The sequence below is a fragment of the Lepisma saccharinum genome, chromosome 18, assembly GCF_977018435.1.
Source record: "Lepisma saccharinum chromosome 18, izLepSacc3.1, whole genome shotgun sequence".
Taxonomy (NCBI): domain Eukaryota; kingdom Metazoa; phylum Arthropoda; class Insecta; order Zygentoma; family Lepismatidae; genus Lepisma; species Lepisma saccharinum.
The window spans coordinates 14,564,850-14,583,312 of record NC_139246.1 but is presented as its reverse complement, the minus strand read 5'-3'; the positions used below and the strand labels follow the sequence as shown (position 1 = coordinate 14,583,312).

The following is an 18,463-nucleotide window of genomic DNA, read 5'->3' as shown; positions in this document are numbered from 1 at the left end:
ATTTTTCTGTCTATTTTCTTTCCTACTTTGGGAATATTAAGACAAAAACATAATACAATGCAATAAGTTTATGTTAACATTTTGGACTATGAATACTTTCCATTGCTGTTGCACTGGTCCTCTTGCTAATGAGAACAACTAATTGATCAAAAATCAGTAAAACTGATGCACATCTACTTACTTTTTAATTTCAAACTAGCCAACTTGATATCATTTTCCATAAATAAATACCCTGATGGACCAACCTGCATGTACCTATCTTAATTATATTTATATGTAGATTATAAAGAATCAAGAACTGTAATTGTTTTAATAAACAGACTAAGAAGCAGTCACGCGAGAACATATTATTTATTGAAAATGCACATTTCAAAACCTCCAAATTGTGACTAGTAATTTAAGGGGTGATGCTCATCATATTATTTTGGAATGTCCTATTCATGCAGAGAAGGGAAAGACTTTGTACAAAACATTATCAAAAATGAATGTGCCTTTTCCCATAAATTTGATTTCATTGTTGTTTGCACCAGATATTCAAATTGGATACATTATACTTACATTTTTAAGTAGGGGTGTGCGGGATCCCGAAAAGTTGGGGCTGGGATCAGGAAAAAAATTTCCCGTCTCGATCGCAACTTTGGGAAATGACTTCCCAACTTTTCAGGATCCCGGGCAGTCGGAAATACCAAATGGCCATTTTAAAAAATTGGTAATTCTCGACGTTTTCTGCATTGCAAGTTTCTGGAATGTATCGGAAATTGTTTGTTTTTATTCCAGAAATGCAAAAACAATCACTTCATTTGAAAATGACATGTAGAATTCGAGATTTCCAGAGCTTCGGGAAATTTCGAACATTTCCCGTCCTGAAAATTTCCTGACTTTGTTGGGAAATTGCAAATTTTTTCCATCCCGAATGTCGGGATTAAAAAAATTTCCTGTCCCAATCCCACCCGACCAAAAAAATTCTGTCCCCCACACCCCTATTTTTAAGACAAGCTTACATGAAATTGTATTATTTTAAAAAGTGACGAATGATTGAAAGTAGTTATATAAAAGCAAGATATTTGAGAGTGTATGTGAGCTTTATGTGTAAAATATATATCAAAAGTGTATATTTATGCTGGGCATAAATAGCCAGATGTAAGCTGTAAGTCCAATAACATTTGTTCATGATGATGATTGTACCTTTAGTACAACCTTAAAAAATCGTCAAAGTAGCAACAGATATTTAATCTATTTGTTATACTGTCACTTATCTGACAGTGGCATATGCACCATTTACAATTTTTTCATTCTGCTTTGGTGAAAGCATCGCAAGTGAAGGATTTCTTATTATTAGCTCTCAATACTTTCAAAGTTGCAAATCTACTTTATGCTAGATAGGCTAATCGGTAGTGGACCTACATTTTAATGTGGGATATAAACCACTTTGCAATGTGCCTTCATCGGGGTTTGAACCTGAGACCCCTGAATTGCAAGGCAACAGCATTATCACTACACCACCACATAGTTACTTTGCTTCTAATTATTACTGACACAAAACATTGCAACTGGTACTTATGCCTCTTTGTCAAGTAAAATATATGGAGGTAAAAAAAATGTACATACCATGACGATTGTAGGGACTGGTCCAGCATCAGCTACCAAGGCATTAGGCGCAGTGCCTACAGGCAACATGAAGGCATATGAAGAACAGAGAACTGCAGGCGACATCAGGGTCATGGGGTGCATACAAACAACTTTGCTCTGTAAAATCATAATCATTATTTATCCCTTGACCCATTATCTCATGGGTATAGATAAAGTCAGCTACATGAATACATAAAACAAGCTACACTCTATGAGAAATATTACAGCATAAAAACAAACGATTTTTACATAATGCAAATGTGATGCATCAATTTGCGCTAATTGTACATTACATTTACAATTAAAAACAATTATAAACATGGTACCTATAATAAAAATATATAGTAGCCTATATGCATGATTTTTAATAAAAGATGCATTATTCTTTAAATTTATGTGTTACAGTATTGAGTAAGGTATGTGGGATCAACATTTGTTCCCAATCTATTTTAGAATTCACAGAGTTCTGTCCATGAGGTATTGCTGGATTAACTGCAGTTTATTCTTAGAAGTGACATTTTTTAGCCAAGAAGGATGTTGTTGAATTTTACACTCACAAAATGTGGTGATCTGTCTGTCAAGAGTTAGTCTGAACGTCTTTTCCTTGTCTTGTATTATGTCCATGAACTTGTTCATTTGTAACTAGTGACTCGTCATTAAATATAGAGAGACTTATAATCAATCATACAGTGAATATAAAGTCATAATTTTGTTTTCACAAAAGACAATTCTGCACTTGGATCAGGATGATATTTTGTATACAGGGTGTTTCCATGACCTTGAATCAAACTACAAGGGAGACTCACCCAAGTACCAATATAAGATAAGCAACGCCAGTCCGGACATGCATCATTAAAAAGTTATTTCCACTTGTAGTCTATGGTTAATACAAGCATAAAAACACAGGTTTTGTTATGACGTTTCAGGAGAACACACACTCCTTTCATCAGACATATATTTTTAGTTTGATTAAAGATACAGTTATAACCATTGTTATAACCAGTGTGGTATTTAAGAAATTTCCAGTTGTGTTACGTAGCCGCACATGTAAACCTTATGGCTAATGATTGAAATAAGGAATTATAGATGGCAGCACATGGAAGACATATTAGGATCGCAGATTATAGTAACAATGCATATGCGAATTGAATGAAAGTGTTTGGTGAACTAAAATTAATTGTGCTTACATCAATTTATGAACTGAGATAAACAATGGAGATGGATAAAGGTGAGATAAAGAAATGATTGACACGTGCAGCATATGTGATTGTATGTAAAGATTAATGAAGTTAAAAAGCTATTACTATTTTATATTCTCTATCGTCTTAGTAGGAACGACCTTTTTGGTTGTTTTCCCCGGTGCAGCACCAAGTCAGTGGCGGCCCCCAAGCACTTCTGTTGTGGCACATATATTGCTGACCTGGATTGAGGTCGAGCATGGGACAGGCGGCGCCCCTAGATTAACACCTTTACTCTGCTTGTATCAAGCCATCGTGCAGCAAAATATTGATTTGAATTATTGTTGTATCTTAGACAAAGCCCAAAAAAGAAGGGAAACATAGCAGGGAAGATACGGGAACCAATCCATTGTTTAATAAATGAAGGAATTTGGATATAGGTGCTTTTGTAGAGATATATTTACCAGAAGAATAAATATATGAAAGGTATATGATTTCATCGATACAAGAAGAAATATATTAACTAAAGAAGTTTATAGAAGAATAAGTATACTGATTAGTAGAAGAAGATGTCTACTAATGAATAGAAGAATAAGTATATTGATTAATAGAAGAAGAAGTTTACAGAAGAATAAGTATATTGATTAGTAGAAGAAGTAGTCCACTAATGAATGGATGAATAAGTATACTGATTAGTAGAAGAAGTAGTCCACTAATAAATGGATGAATAAGTATACTGATTAGTAGAAGAAGAAACCTATTAACCAATTGATAGAAGAAGAAGTCTATTAAGCAATTGATAGAAGAAGAAGTCTATTAACCAATTGATAGAAGAAGAAGTCTATTAACTAATTGATAGAAGAAGAAGCCTATTAACCAATAGATGAAGAAGAAGTCCATTAACCAATAGAGAGGGGAAGCTTATTAGTGAATAGAAGAAGAAGCCTATTAGCTAATAGAAGAAGAAGCCCACCTCGTATCCATAAAGAAGAAGAAGAAGAAGCCTCCCAGTAGATGAAATATGTTTAATAGAGATATATGTTACCAAGAAACAGAAACAAAGAGACAGCTTTAAATACAATCCTGTATATAAATTTAATGTAACACCAAAAAAATAAGAATATACGGTGCTTTGTGCCTTCTGTAGTAGGTTAAACAAGTTGTTTCCTTTGTTCTCCTTTTCTCAGTCTCAAATAAGTTATCAATCAGTTTTAGTTGCCCTGAGAATCTCATGTTTTACCCTGGCCTAAGCCCAACTGCCACCCTCTCCGGGAGGTGGCAGTTAGGGGGGTATTCTACTGACTGTCTAGGGACAGCATGAGATAATGGCTTTATGCCATATAACATTTCCTTCCATCGATAAAATTTATCAAGCAGAGGGGGACACAAGTTCCCAGAGGGGGAAAAACCCTCCCCCCTACAAATACCACCCTGCTTATAACTGTATCTTTAATTAAACTAAAAATAAATGTCTGAAAGGAGCGTGTGTTCTCCTGAAATGTCACAATGAAAAACTGTCTTCTTATGCTTGCAATAACCATAGACTACAAAGAAATAATTCTACAATGCAAGCAATGCATAAGGTAAAGTGACCAAATACCGTCCCCCTAAGCCAAATCTTCAATTCTGAAAATTTGTTTAAAGTTAAAAATAATTCAACAACTGATTGAAGCAACTCAACTCCATACCTACTAGTGCTGCTGGTGTGATTCTACTAAATAAATCTTTCTTAACCAAAAAAAAAAATAATCAAAGGTGTCCTAATTCCGTCCCCCCTTTCCAGTTATTATCTACTTATTTATTTTATGGCAAATTTGATTAAAACAGTGTTAAAATCTCTTGTAATAAATTTATTGAGATGAAAACATGTTTATACATTTTTATACTTAAGTTACATCCAGGCCCGTGCCCAGGATTTTTATATATATATATATATATATATATAAGTGTGTGTGGGGGGGTGTATGGGAGAAGATGGGTAGAGAAATATACTCATTTTGCTACAAAATGTTGAATAACAGCATTTTATAACCTCGTATGTATGCAACCACGTGACAAATATTTGCAGTTGATACTGACATTTGTTTGTGTCAGAGAGCAAAGAAAAATAAAAAAAAAACAAAAAACAAACAAACAGGTAGACTACATGTGTGCATAATGCAAAGAATTCAAATAGCCTACAAAAAGCAACATATGTCTGTGGGGTTGATAGATGAGGGTTCACACCCATTTTGCAAAATCCCTGACTTTTCCAGGTATTTTACATAACTTGTGTAATGATTTAACATGCTAAAAAATAAGAGTTACACTTCAACTTTATTAGTTAATCAAATGAATCACGTTCGGTAAACATTTTTGAAAATAAATGAAAAATAAAATGAAACAACCTTTTTATAAGCAAATATTACCCAAAAAGAAAGATTGTTGGGAAGATAAAACGAAACGTGTTTCAGATTACAAATTCTGCCAAGCAAAAATCATTTCATTCTCCTGACTTTTCCAGGTTTTGAAAGCTTTTTTTAAAAAATAATTTGTTTCCAATGACCTCATCCTAGCCTTGTTTACCTGACTCCTCCAGTTGTCAAGGAATTTGGAGTCAATGCGAAACCTGTAAATAAATTATCTGAAGGAAACGGCTAAGTGACATCACCCTTGCAGTGTGTCTGCTGGCATAATATTGCTTCCATGGCGTGTTTTCACTTTTAGAATCTTATTCAACAGTAAAAATAAATGTCAGTGGCAATCAAGAAGCTATTAAATGAGGATGCATACATGTGGGATAGAAAATGCCTTTTTCAATGGCTCGTAGCACACATTTTTTTGGCCTTGATGTCCTCTGCACACTGTGAAAGTTGTCTGTTGTACGGTCACACCACTGTGTATTTATGTTCAAGACAATTACAAGTAGAAAAGAAGAAATGTTGCAGTAAAACAAATTCCGATTGACAGAATTTAGTAAATAATAATGTACTTAATTTCTTGAGTGTTTTGGACAAATAACAATATATGTTAAAAGTACTTCAGGCATTCTTTTACCACAAAAATATAGCAACGATTCTGCTGTCAAGTGGATTCTCCTATTTACATAATATTAATTAACCCTAAGCCATTGAGTGGCAGAATGGACATCAGTTGCACAAAAACCCTGATGTTGGATAAAGAAAACAAAGTTTTTTATCCTTCTGCTCAGTGGTGGCGAAAAGGGATCACAGACCTTGCGGTGTGGGTGGAGAGCTAACTACCCTTATATGGTTGGTTTTGTATTGCAGTCATAAGGGAAACCTTTCTTCAGTAATGTAAAGAGTATAGAAAATTGCCCTCTATTCTAATTATATGAAACATTAGTGACACTATAATAGAAGAAACCATTCAATATTTGTCGAATGTCATCAAACAACTGTTTCTGACTCATAAAAAGTTCAGGCAATTTTAAAAATGTACACAGTATTCTACAGAAAGTCCTACATAACCAGTACAATGTCTGCACTGGCGCTGAGTCTTTCTTCCCTTATAGCAAGTTAGGACATGGATTTAAAGGAATGGACTGTCCTGACAAAACCGGAATGTCTGATAGCCTTGCGTCAATGGTTATAGAACTAAAATAGCCCACTATTGCAGACTGCAGACTTCTAGAGCCTGTCTCTCTCCACAAACAACCTACTAATTTGTGCAAGGACAAAATCGAAATTCATGCAAAATTTGAAAAACCATCAACGTAATATTTGTAGGTTTTTTACGTTCAAATTAAATTTTTTCATGGCTCGAGGGGGGCATGTATGGGCCTGGTTACATCTTTTTCCCATCCAGACAAAAATCGCAAACAAAGGTTTTGACTTTTGTTGAAGATGAACACATCTCATGACACCACTGGAAGGATTTTGAGACTTTTAGAGACATCTTATGTGGACTTCCTGTTACCAAGAATGAGGTTCTGGCTTTAGAAGATGTGGAAGGCTCGATTACTGGAACTTCCTGGATGTCTCTTGGACTGACCACTTGAGGTTGAGCTGGAGAATTCTGGTTGTCATCATTTCCTCCATTGCCAGGCAGGGGTTTATCCAGGATTTTTCTCTTGGGGGGGTGTTGGAAACTTTTGGGGGGGTGTAAGTTTGGGGATGTTAAGTGAATACTTTGGACCGTTTCTACTTACATTTGTTCGTAGATGTTTCCATAGATCAACTCAACCACCCCTTTCCTTCACGTAACATTTCAGTAGAAAAGATATGTCAAATGCAGGAAAAGATGGAAAATAGATTTTTGTGAAAATGTTAACATGTCAGTCTAACGTTTCGAGTATTGCTTTCCAATAAAGTTCACCACTTGATTTAATCAATCGTTAGACAAAATACAAGGGATGACATTGAGAAACAAAAGACAAGAGATGACATTGAAAAACACAAAATTTAAACATATTATTACCAGAAACCATTTCATGCAATTCTTAAGCTAGTTTTAAAGAAATTAGGAACACTTGCGCAATATTCTCTAACTTTATTTGTATGTTTCTTGTCGTAGGTGTAAGACGGAGTTCATCTTAGGGGGTGCCCAATTCATCGATGAAATATCAGTGAAAATGCATTGCATGGGTGTGCGCGCGCTTGCATGCCTGAATACAAATATAATATGAATCTTTAATAAATTAATACACTGCGAGCGAAGCGAGCAAGAAAATTTTTAGAACTATTTCTTTGCAAACTGATAATGCATATTATTAATTAAACATAGCGACAATACTTTCATTTCACAGTATCCCCACGATGTTTACTCTTTACAATCTTGCTTTGCTAGTTCGGCGCCCTCTTTACCTCAGCACATGGCCCCTGGCCCCTCCTGTTCTAGCTTCAGTTAGAAAATATGCAGATATATATAAGTTTAATAGTTCTATGTTGCGAGTGAGTTACAAATTCTGCTGTTGTTTTCAAATCTCTATTTAAACAATGATTCACAAACTGAAATAAAGTAATGAAACTATATATTTTTATGAGCATGGTTACGAAGACTTTAAAATATAGTGGGAAGTTGGGATGCAAGTTGATAGATGCCTGGTATTGCTTTTGAACGAAATCGGTCAACGAATTTCATATTGAAGTCCTATACCCTTACAAAACTTTGGAAAATACTCTTGATGCTGTTCAGAGTTTATCTTTCAAATACTGGACGAGAGACTCTAGTCATGTGTATCTTTGCCTTAAAAGAAAACTAAAAAACATGTGCAAATAAACGTATGGCATGTTAGCTGCAAAGGGAAGGCAAGGAATTTTCACTTCTAAATTGAAGTAATGTTTTATTTTCAATTATTTAAAAATTGAATAGCATTTCTTTCACTTTCCAGCACAAAGAGCACAATGAAGCAAACAAAATTTTTATCTCTACGTTTTCCAGCAGGTAGTGAGTGGCAAGCGCCGTCGTGCCCCCACTGGTGCGCCTATGGTCAGATATAAATTTGGGACTTAATGTAAATTAAATTTACTTGTATGTTTAATTCCTTATACTTCCTTTGCTTCCTCTTAAAAGTTGCAAAAAATTAAATATGTCATTATGTCAGGGAACCAACTAGCCTACATATAAAGAGTAAGACAATTTTTACTAAATATATATCTTTGCAAACTGACAATAACTTTAATTTAATAGGATGCCAGTAATTTCACAGGTCACCACGACGTTAACGCTTTTCTATTTTTATCTGTTTTGCTTGTCCGACACCCCATTTGTCCTTAGCTCCCAGGCAACCACCTCGTGCGACCCCCCCCCCCTATTTTTACAACTCTCTTTCTAATATATAGTTTCTTTTACAGAGGTAAGAACTCTTAGAGCCACAAAAATGGTTACATACATCAACTATAGACGTGAATGAATCACTTCGGTTCTTCATGAAATATTTGCCGTTTTATATCAAATACTCTGTCAGTAAATTTTATATTGGTAAAAAAGGTAAAGTGCTCCCCTGTGCTTAGCACCACGCCATGAAGGCGTATAGGAGGTGTGGGGGCAAAAACCACACTTCCTTGATCCGGTCGTGAGTGGGGGTGATTTGATCAGCATCACGCCCCTGACCGCCTTTACCCCCCAGGGTTTACCCCAGGTACCCATGTTATTCGACGCTGGGTGGGCGCCGAGGCCGCTTCCAACGTTAGAAAAGTTTCCGGATTTGAACCGGCCGGGGATCGAACCCGGGACTTTATGAATATCCGTTGGGAGAGATTATACCTACATATAGTGTCACTGCTTCTCTACTCACCCCTTTCGGTTTCTTTCTGTCCGATTTTATTCTCTTTGTCAAAATCCCGTATCTTCTTCAACCACTTTTGCAATAAAGTTTCAGACAGTTACACTAAGCAGAACGACAACACATGAACTGAGATGCTACACTGAGATTCTGACCTAAGGCCTTAGTCATTTGACTGTTCTCTTCTCTACCACTCCAGAATCATCCATCTCGCCCAAGTTACAGAAAAAAGTGTTGCTAACCATAGTAACACAATTCACTACAAGAAGTCAAACCTGTATCTTTGAATATCTTCCCTTACTTTTATCGTACATTTTTCACATGAACGAATCGAAAGGAAAATGCAACAAAATGTAAATTTAATTGACTCAGGGGTTCAATTTACAAATCTGTAACGTATTTAAGAAATATTTATTTAGGTATTCAAACGCTAAACTGTCAACACTGTGTGCGGTATGTCTCCCTGGAAGAAGGGCGAGAGGTCAGTTTGATATTTTCCAGATGGCAGTGTTCCTTCCAAAGCCTTGTCAAGGAAGCTGGTGTTTCCAGGAAATGACCATGCTGAATTCCACCCTCCTTCTTTGACACTTTGGTTGTAGTTGATCGAAAGGTCCATTGGACTACGCTTCTGGTAGAGCTACAAATGGTTCCTTTGTGTTGGAGTATTGTTATTCTATTGTTGATATAAAAATCCATACTTACACCCCCCTACAGGGGGGGTGTTCCACATTTCTGCTTGGGGGGTGTTCGTCAAAATTTGGGAGGGTGTTGGGGGGGTGTTAGGGGGGTGTGGATAAATCACTGTTGCCAGGCACCTCTGGCTCTTCAATTTGCCTAGCTATGAAGTCATGCTCTTGAAAGACATCGGGATCAAACGGATGAATTCCAGTTTTCCTAAATCCATTGACGGCAGTTTCAAGAGTAGCAGCACGAAGGTACGCTTCACAGACCAAAGTGGATACTTGTAGTTTCCTCACAATTCTGTGGGTTAGAGGCCAACCATTGCTCTATAGTCTTTGCCTATAGCAGTGCCGTGCATACAAGGTAAGCTACCGAAGCACTGCTTTGGTATGCAATTCGAATTTTGCATAATTACCAGGATATTTAGACTCCCCGAAAGTGTCGAGAGGCATTTTCGCGAAGGCCGTGAATGACTAAAATGCTGTAAAGCAATGGTGGGTGGTGTTTTTATCAAGGCAAGTCTACCCCTGATGTATTATTTTTTATTTAAAAAATATATATTCAGTGCTTCGACTATCTAAATGGTCACCGCATGGTACTGGTGTATAGAGTTTTCAGAGAAAATATAAATGCTACATCCAAAGGCTGTAGCTTGTCTGTTGAGTGAGGAGGAAGGCACGTGCCCCCTGGTGCCACACTTGATGTAATTCTTAAATTTGTTATTTACTTCATAGAAGTAAATAACAAATAAGTTTAATTTAATTAGCATTAATTTTCTTTTCAAGAATAAGGCATTGATTGATTGATTTGTTGTTTTAAGTCCACTTTATGCACAGTAAGGCTAATCGGGACTGGACCTACAGTTTAAAGTGGGATCCGAACCACTTGTACCTCCACCGGGTATCGAACCCGGGACCCCTTGATTACAAGGCGACGACACTATCAAGAATAAGGCATAGAAGTGTTAAACACATTATAAAAAGGTCGACAAATGATCATACATCAATCGAAACTAGTCTAAAAAAATAAAATATATCACAAGAAAAATACATAGGGGGGTCCTAAATCCGTACCCGGGACGGATTTGAGAATCTCACAGGGGACGGATTTAGGAGTCCAGTTATAACAACAATAGCGACTGGTCCTGACCAAACGACTACAGCTACATGGCTGTGACAACTGGAACTCAATATTAAAGTACTAATCTATCAATCACTAAATGATGAAAAACGTAGTGCGAGGCGTCAATATAACTGTTTCAAATTGATTTCACACTGTAGCAAGCTTTCAGACAAACTATTTTTGAAAAATTAAAGCGTAAATGAACAGAACAAAGCAACTACGTCACTGCCAGTAGGCAACCAAATGGTTCTGAAGATTTTCCTGCTGCTCTCGTAAGATGGTAACAGTTTCCATGGAAGTTGAAGAGGGGGACGAATTTAGGGCAGGGGACAGATTTCGGGCACTTTACCTTATATACTTGTGCAAGAAACCTTAAAAAGTTGTAAGCCAAAACTAGTTGGGGCTGTCTATGACAATGGAATAAGACAACTGTAAGATGTTGCTTATAGATGTAATACGGACAAAATTAAGGATCACTGCCTGGCAATAACGACTGACGATTGGGACAGAGCCGAGCCGAGCCCTTGCAGTACCCCTCCAGGGATGTTAAGAGCGGATGCTCCATCTTGCTGATGCTGTTGAGCCTGTATCGACACTGGGGGCTGCCATTTTGTACAACTACTGTAATGTTTTCATTGTGAAGTGCTACGATACACTGTAGTAATGCCCGTATTAAATCTACAAGCCATATCTTTCAGTTGTCGTATTTCACAGTCACAGGCAATCCCAGTTGGAATTTTCCATTGGTTCCAATTGAAATTTCAATTGGATTGAATTGGTTTCAATTGGAATAAATCAGATTCTATTGGATGCCTAATATAGGTATCGGAATGTATTGGTTCCAAACAGAATCTCAACTGAAACAAATTGGAAAATCAAGACAATTTCCAATTGGTGAATAAATGGTCATATTAGTTCTTGTTTTGTTGCAATATGGGATCTCCATGGTTATTCTTACATGTATGTAATGCAATTGGAAAAATAAGCAATCAACTAAGTCGATCCCGACAGTGTTTTCTTTGCTTATCACTTTTTCAAGTGATGTAGATATTCTTTATTTAACCTAATTTGTTGCTGCTTTCGCATGTATAGAGGAAGAACAACATGTCAATTTATGACTGAAGCAGCATGTTTTTCGATTTTCTATAAGTGTGTTAAACACAATGAAGCTACAGAGTTAAAAATGTGTTCATATATTTTTTTAAAAATTGTATGTAAAAGTTTTTTTAAGTCATAAATTCCACATACTTTACCAGATATATATTTTAGTTGTTCTATATGATTTCTCCATTGCATTTACAGTTGTATAGATAAGATTTTTTTCATAAGTATTACGTATATTGAGAACAATAAAATACTTTCCAATAGAAACCAATTCATAACAATTGGCCAATCGGTTTTGATAGAGTGTCCTAAAACTCATATTGGCTATCGGAACAATTGGTAAAAGTTCCAGCTGGAATTAGTTTTGGTATATAACTTATTAAAGATGTGTTTCCAGACAGTGGTCTCTCATATTGGTACTTGGGTCAGTCTTTTTGCATGTATATGAGTTGCTCCTCCACACTGTAATGCAGTACTATAAGTTAGGATGGATAAGAGCATGATATAAATTCATGTTAATTTTCATTATATGATACTATGTAAGGACTTTCAATAGATATAGGTTATTGGTGAGTTTATCAGAGATATACTCAGTATGACATGGCCAAATTAATTAATCATCAATGATTAATCCTAGAAATTGTACATGGTTAGGATACTCTATTTCATTTTCATCTAAGTAGACAAGTTATCAGTGTTTTTTGATGGTTTACATTTAAGCTATTAATGGTCAAGTACTGGATTATTTGATTATTGAGATCTATGTATGGATTTCTAACTATTCTTTTGATTTTACCCTATATATTATGTTAGTATCATCAGCATAGGTGATAGTTTGAGTCATATTGTTCTTTGGTATGTCATTGATGTAAAGAATAAATAATAATTATTATCATCCAAGCTTTGCTTATCACACATGACGGAAATGTCCATCCACCAATGTTCTGGCATACACGGGAGATGAACTATGTAAAAATTTCAGCAAGAAATACAGACTCGATCAGGACTCTAACCTGGGTCTCTGACATACTGTGCTGAATTTCTACATATAATATCTTCTGTGTGTGCCAAATAGGACGGCAATTTACAACTCTACACTGGGAGAAATTAGGCACTAGTGTTTCAAATGCAACAGATCCCATTGTGAAAGTACTGGCAGAGACAATTTCACACAGGTTAAACAGTGACAGTGAAATATTGGGCAATTCCAGGACTTGCTCGGTAGCTCAGTGGGTACAGTATGCCATAGACTCAGGTTTGAGTCCTGGCCTAGCCTGGATTTTTAGCTGATATTTCTATGTAGCAAAAGTGTACCTTTGTCAAATTTGCAAGTAATTTTCCACACCAATACAAAATTAGGCACTTACAAATTAATATAACTCACATATTCTAGCCATTTTTGAAGTGTTCTTACCAATTTCTACCAATACTTAAAAGTTGTAACAATTTAAAAATGGTTAGCAAATTACATGAATTGTAGTAATAGTAATAATAATACTTGGCTATTTGGCAAATTTCCAGGATATTTACACTCTAATATCATGTGCTGAATTGCAGATATTTATTATATATTGAACAAAGACAATAATTCATAATTGGGAAGTGAGAGACGTGGTAATAGATAAATGCAGAGAAACTAGAAATTAATAGAACAAAGTCTTGAAGCTTTCCTGACAACGAATGATGAAAAGATTCTCTCGGGCTATCGACCAGGTGAGTTGCGCAACCCCAAGAACGATTTAGGACTTAAAACACCTAGAGTTTACCATATTAAATGCAAATGCGGTAAAGCATACATTGGGCAGACAGGCAGGACAATAGAACAGACCTGCAAAGAACACCAAAGCTACATCAGGAATTCCCATCCGGAAAAGTCGGGACTAGCGGAACATTGCATCAACAAGGGCCATAGACCACATTTCAGCAACACAGAAATTATAGCCAAATCTTCAAACTACTGGGATCTCATCATGAAAGAAGCAATGGCTATTCATGGGAAAAAGAAGAATCTCAATTGCAACACGGGACTTGAACTGGACCCAGCTTGGCTAGCGATAGTCGACCAGCAGCACGGACGTAGCAGACACGGCACACGATTGGTCTGCCATCTTCACCAGCAAACCTTCCTCCACGTATATATATACACCGGGTTGACGCTCAGGACTGCACTTTTACCCTGAAGATAAGAGTGACGTTAGCTCTCGAAAGCTTGGAATCTTTTTTGCAACTCACCTGCTCGGTAGCCAGAGAGAATCATTTAGTTTCTCTGTATTTGAAGACAATAAGTTGTAAAATGGTTATTTACATATAGAGAGAGAGTCCGAGAAGTCACTGTACCCATAGATTACGTTTCATAGCACATATTTTCCTTACATATACATGACATTTATTTATAATACGTGTCTATTTATTGGGATGTTTACATTATGTTACAGTGCATCTCTTGCCCCGTGCATTGTTGTTCATGCACCCATACACACATCACTAGCCGTTTCTCAGCATTATGTCCACTCACATCAACCATGGTGCAACAACTGACAAACATTCGAGCAGGGATACCAACCACGAAAAGGAAATCATTCCCAAGCAGCCAAATACATCAGCAAATTTCAACATGGTTGCAACCATAGGCGTAGCTAGAACTTTATATTTGGGTGTGCACAAAGAAAAAAAATGAGGTCTTGTACCTTTTTAGTAGCATATTTTACAACACAATCACTTGGCTCTTTAACTGCACTGATGTTTGTAAAGGAATATAAATTCACTAAATGACAGTGTTGAAAATTTATGAATATATGTAGTAGAAAAAAATCAAATTGCATAGAAATTACACACACACAAAATGTTCATAAATGTTACAAACAAATACATCAAAATACACGTCATTTATAACAAGAGACATCTGTCAAAAGGTACAATGTTCTTAAAGTGATCAATAACTTCATTTACATCAATAGAGTAAGCTTTTTCCTGTTCTGTGGCCGCGGTGGCTCAGTCGGTAACGCGTCTGACTACCATGCTAAAGGTCCCGGGTTCGATCCCCGGCCGGTTCAAATCCGGGAACTTTTCTAACGGTGGAAGCGGCCCCGGCGCACACCCAGCGTCGAATAACATGGGTACCTGGGGGAAACCCTGGGGGGTAAAGGCGGTCAGGGGCGTGATGCTGATCACATCACCCCCACTCACGACCGGATCAAGAAAGTGTGGGGCGTTACCCCCACACCCCCTATACGCCTTCATGGCGTGGTGCTATGCACAGGGGAACACTTTACCTTTACCTTTTTTATCTGTTCTACAAATAGCAAGAGCAGGGCTTCCAATCTATCCTGCTTCTGAGTTGCTCTTAATTTAGTTTTAACTTCAGAAAGCTGTGCAGCTTGTGACAGGTATAGAAGAAAGGCGCTGTAGTACAGAGTAGAATGCAGTAAATATCTTCTTTCTCCAATGACATCAAAAAATTGAAAAACTACAGACACTAGTTTCATCAGCGATAATGCCCACGTTTGTACCAAGTAATGACATTTTTAACTTCTTACAAACTGCCACTTATTTTCTCTCTTATTGAAACATCTGTCTTTAATTCTCTTCGATAAAGCAGCCCATTAGGGTGTGCCTAGGCACAACCGGCACACCCGGTAGCCACGCCTATGGTTGCAACAGGATACATGCAAGTAGGGGTACGGGGACTTTTTGGACATTTTGTAGAATGTGTCTTAGATTATTTTATCAATCATTCCAATGCTTTCTTCAGGAATCTTATAAGTGCATATTTAGAACAGAGAAAGAGAAGAAGTGTATTTGTACAGTGCTTGAGAACTCGGATCTTTATACAACTTATAAAATGCAGAACTTTCCAAGGAATCTGGATGAAAAACTGACCTTATAAAGATGGACACTCTGTATTAAGGCACTTACCATTTCCTTCAAGATGGGTAGAACCATCACTGTCACGGTGGTGTTCAGTGTTAGCTGTGTGGCAAGTACGCAAATGAGGGACACAAAGATCACTGCGGTACTGTCACTGATTTCCTTGATTTGCTTGAGGGCGTCCCTAATGTCCTGGCTCAGACCTGATTTCACTATTCCATCGGCCATAGCAAATCCACCACCTGGTAGGAGAATTTGAGATAACATTCTTTACAATTGGTGCTATATAACACTGACTGACCACAATTTAAGTTGCCCTAATCAGAGCCTTCTGCAGCAATTTCTAAGCAACAGATTGTGCTGAGACTTGGTACAGATGCCACAGAAACGATGGGGAAGCAAATGCTGATGAGAAAATAGTCCAATTTTTCACCACTAGGTGCAAATGTGGCGCTCAGAATTAAATTTCACCTTCTCAGAGCCCTTTGGTCGAAGCAATGAATTGCGGTGAAACTTGGTACAGAGGCTAACGAGACCATGGAAAAGCAAATGCTTATGAAAAAAATAGTTCAATTTTTCACCACCATGTGGAAATGTGGCGCTGAAGTAACATCAACCAGTAATTTGAGTTTGTGGAACAGCAGTGTTCAATATGTGCCGTCAACATGAATGACCCTTTGAAAGCATAAGACAGTGTGATCAATGGTTGGCAGAAGCATTTCCCTGGATATTGTTCACTGTGCACCAGATTTCAGTGTCACATTTCAACCTGCTGGTGAAAATTTAAACATTTTTTTTATCAACATTCACTTTTACATTGACTTCATAGCATCTATACCAAGTTTCAGCGCAATCCGTTGCTTTGAACAGGCTCCAGAGAGTTCTGAGTATGGCAACTTTAATTGTAGCCATTCAGTACTAAATACAAAGTATACTAGAAAATTATTATTATCGTTATTACTAATGGGAGTGTGTTCTCAATTTTTTTTATCAATGTTACATTTTTCATTTTTTGCAGTCATGTACGAAAAAATTGTAGCAAGAGAACAATTTGCAGTAGAAATGACAATCCTGTCTAGGGCATCATCATATCTAGCTACAGGATTGGAATCATAAACATTGTGCAGATTTGAATAATATTAATAATAGTAACAGCAACAACAAGTGGCATAACAGCCTGTGAGGGCCAGTGCCTACCTACTGACTGCCAGCCTTACTCCCACTAGATGTGGGAGATCATCCAACCAACCAGTTACAGAGTGATGTGTGGTCAGCACGACCAACCCTCGGTTGTCATCATAGGTTTTTTTTATGATTGGGTTAAGCTACTCATTCATAGCTCCCTAATTTCCTCATGATGATGGGTGGACACTGGTTTTTTACACAGGCGCCTAGGGAAAATTGTTACACTTCCCCCAGGAGACTCAAACCTGCACACAACTCCTAGGTGGAGCCAAAATCTCCTACCTTAGACCACACAGCCACAGTACGGGACAACGCACAACAAAAACTGGTGCCTCTCATGTAAATGAAGCGCTCGAGAGTAAAAATTTTCATCATTATTGAGTCTATTAAGAAAAAAGGTTACAGGAAGGTATAGTGTAGAAAAACTGTCTTTATGTTTTGTTCACCAATTTCACATATTCAATGAGTGCAATGCAAATTGCATGGCATGCAATTATATGCAAAAATTGAAGGATAGCTCTTCTTATTTTGTAACTTAATAATGACCAAGCATGTTTTGCTTACGAGGCCTTCAATTAACAAAATTAATTAATCTGAAAATTATTATTTTTAAAGCATCACACATGTAACACATTTTCATTATTGTTATTTATGCATTCAGGCTATGTTATTATGGCGACCTTTCGCCATAATATCCATTGTGAAATACAAAATTGTGACTACAAAAATAATCACATGGATTCTGTTATATATTTTTTTATTATTATTACAAGTTGTTTACGAAGGATACGTCCATTTCGTTTGTCTGGTCATTAACAGATGTCCTCAGTGTGTAGTCTACGAGCACAAAGAGCGTAGTGGTTCGCGAGATCATCAATAGATGTCTGCTGATGCTGCATGGAAAGTGGATGAAACTGTTTTTTAGTGGCTGAACGTGGTGGAATGGACGTTTGAAGTTGTAAGCAGGATGTGAGCCCTACTTTTTAAGACTTTGTGTGGGTTTTGGTATCTTCCTGTCGGCGAAATTGATTTAGGTCTGATTCACCAAGTTTTGGTGATATTATGGACAAGGATGCCATGATACCCTGCACTCAAGAAAAGTGAGAGTTTCCCTGTTTGTTCACTGACACCTGGATTCGCATGAGCTAGGTCGACTTAAACGATCCAGGAATGGTCACAGTAAGTTGTAATCTGACAATAGAGAAATAGTTCAGATTTTAACATGAATTTTTGGTGCAGTTTGGCCGAGGTCAACATACATAGATTCCAATAAAGCATGCATTTCTACAAAATGGGCGACTCCGCCATCTTCGAAAAATGAGCATTTGATGTGATATATTTTAGTTAAGTAGACTTTCGAGTGTAATAAGGTGCACGTAATTGGAATTAAAAAGCAAGATACAACCAGATTAGTTCCAAGGAGATATAATTAGGTATTTAGAGATGAAATAATTAAAATTCTTAATGTAAA

General features: G+C 37.0%; 1 protein-coding gene across 1 annotated transcript in view; it reads right to left on the bottom strand.

Annotated features, from left to right (window-relative positions):
• The window catches only part of LOC146002670 (solute carrier family 13 member 2-like), a 101,365-nt gene that overhangs the window by 12,121 nt on the left and 70,781 nt on the right, over positions 1-18,463 (bottom strand). Inside the window, exons 11-12 of the mRNA XM_083140634.1 lie at positions 15,856-16,049; positions 1,609-1,746 (exon numbers count right to left, since the gene is read on the bottom strand). Coding sequence (XP_082996760.1) covers positions 1,609-1,746; positions 15,856-16,049 — 332 coding nt within the window. The remainder of the gene's footprint in view (positions 1-1,608; positions 1,747-15,855; positions 16,050-18,463) is intronic.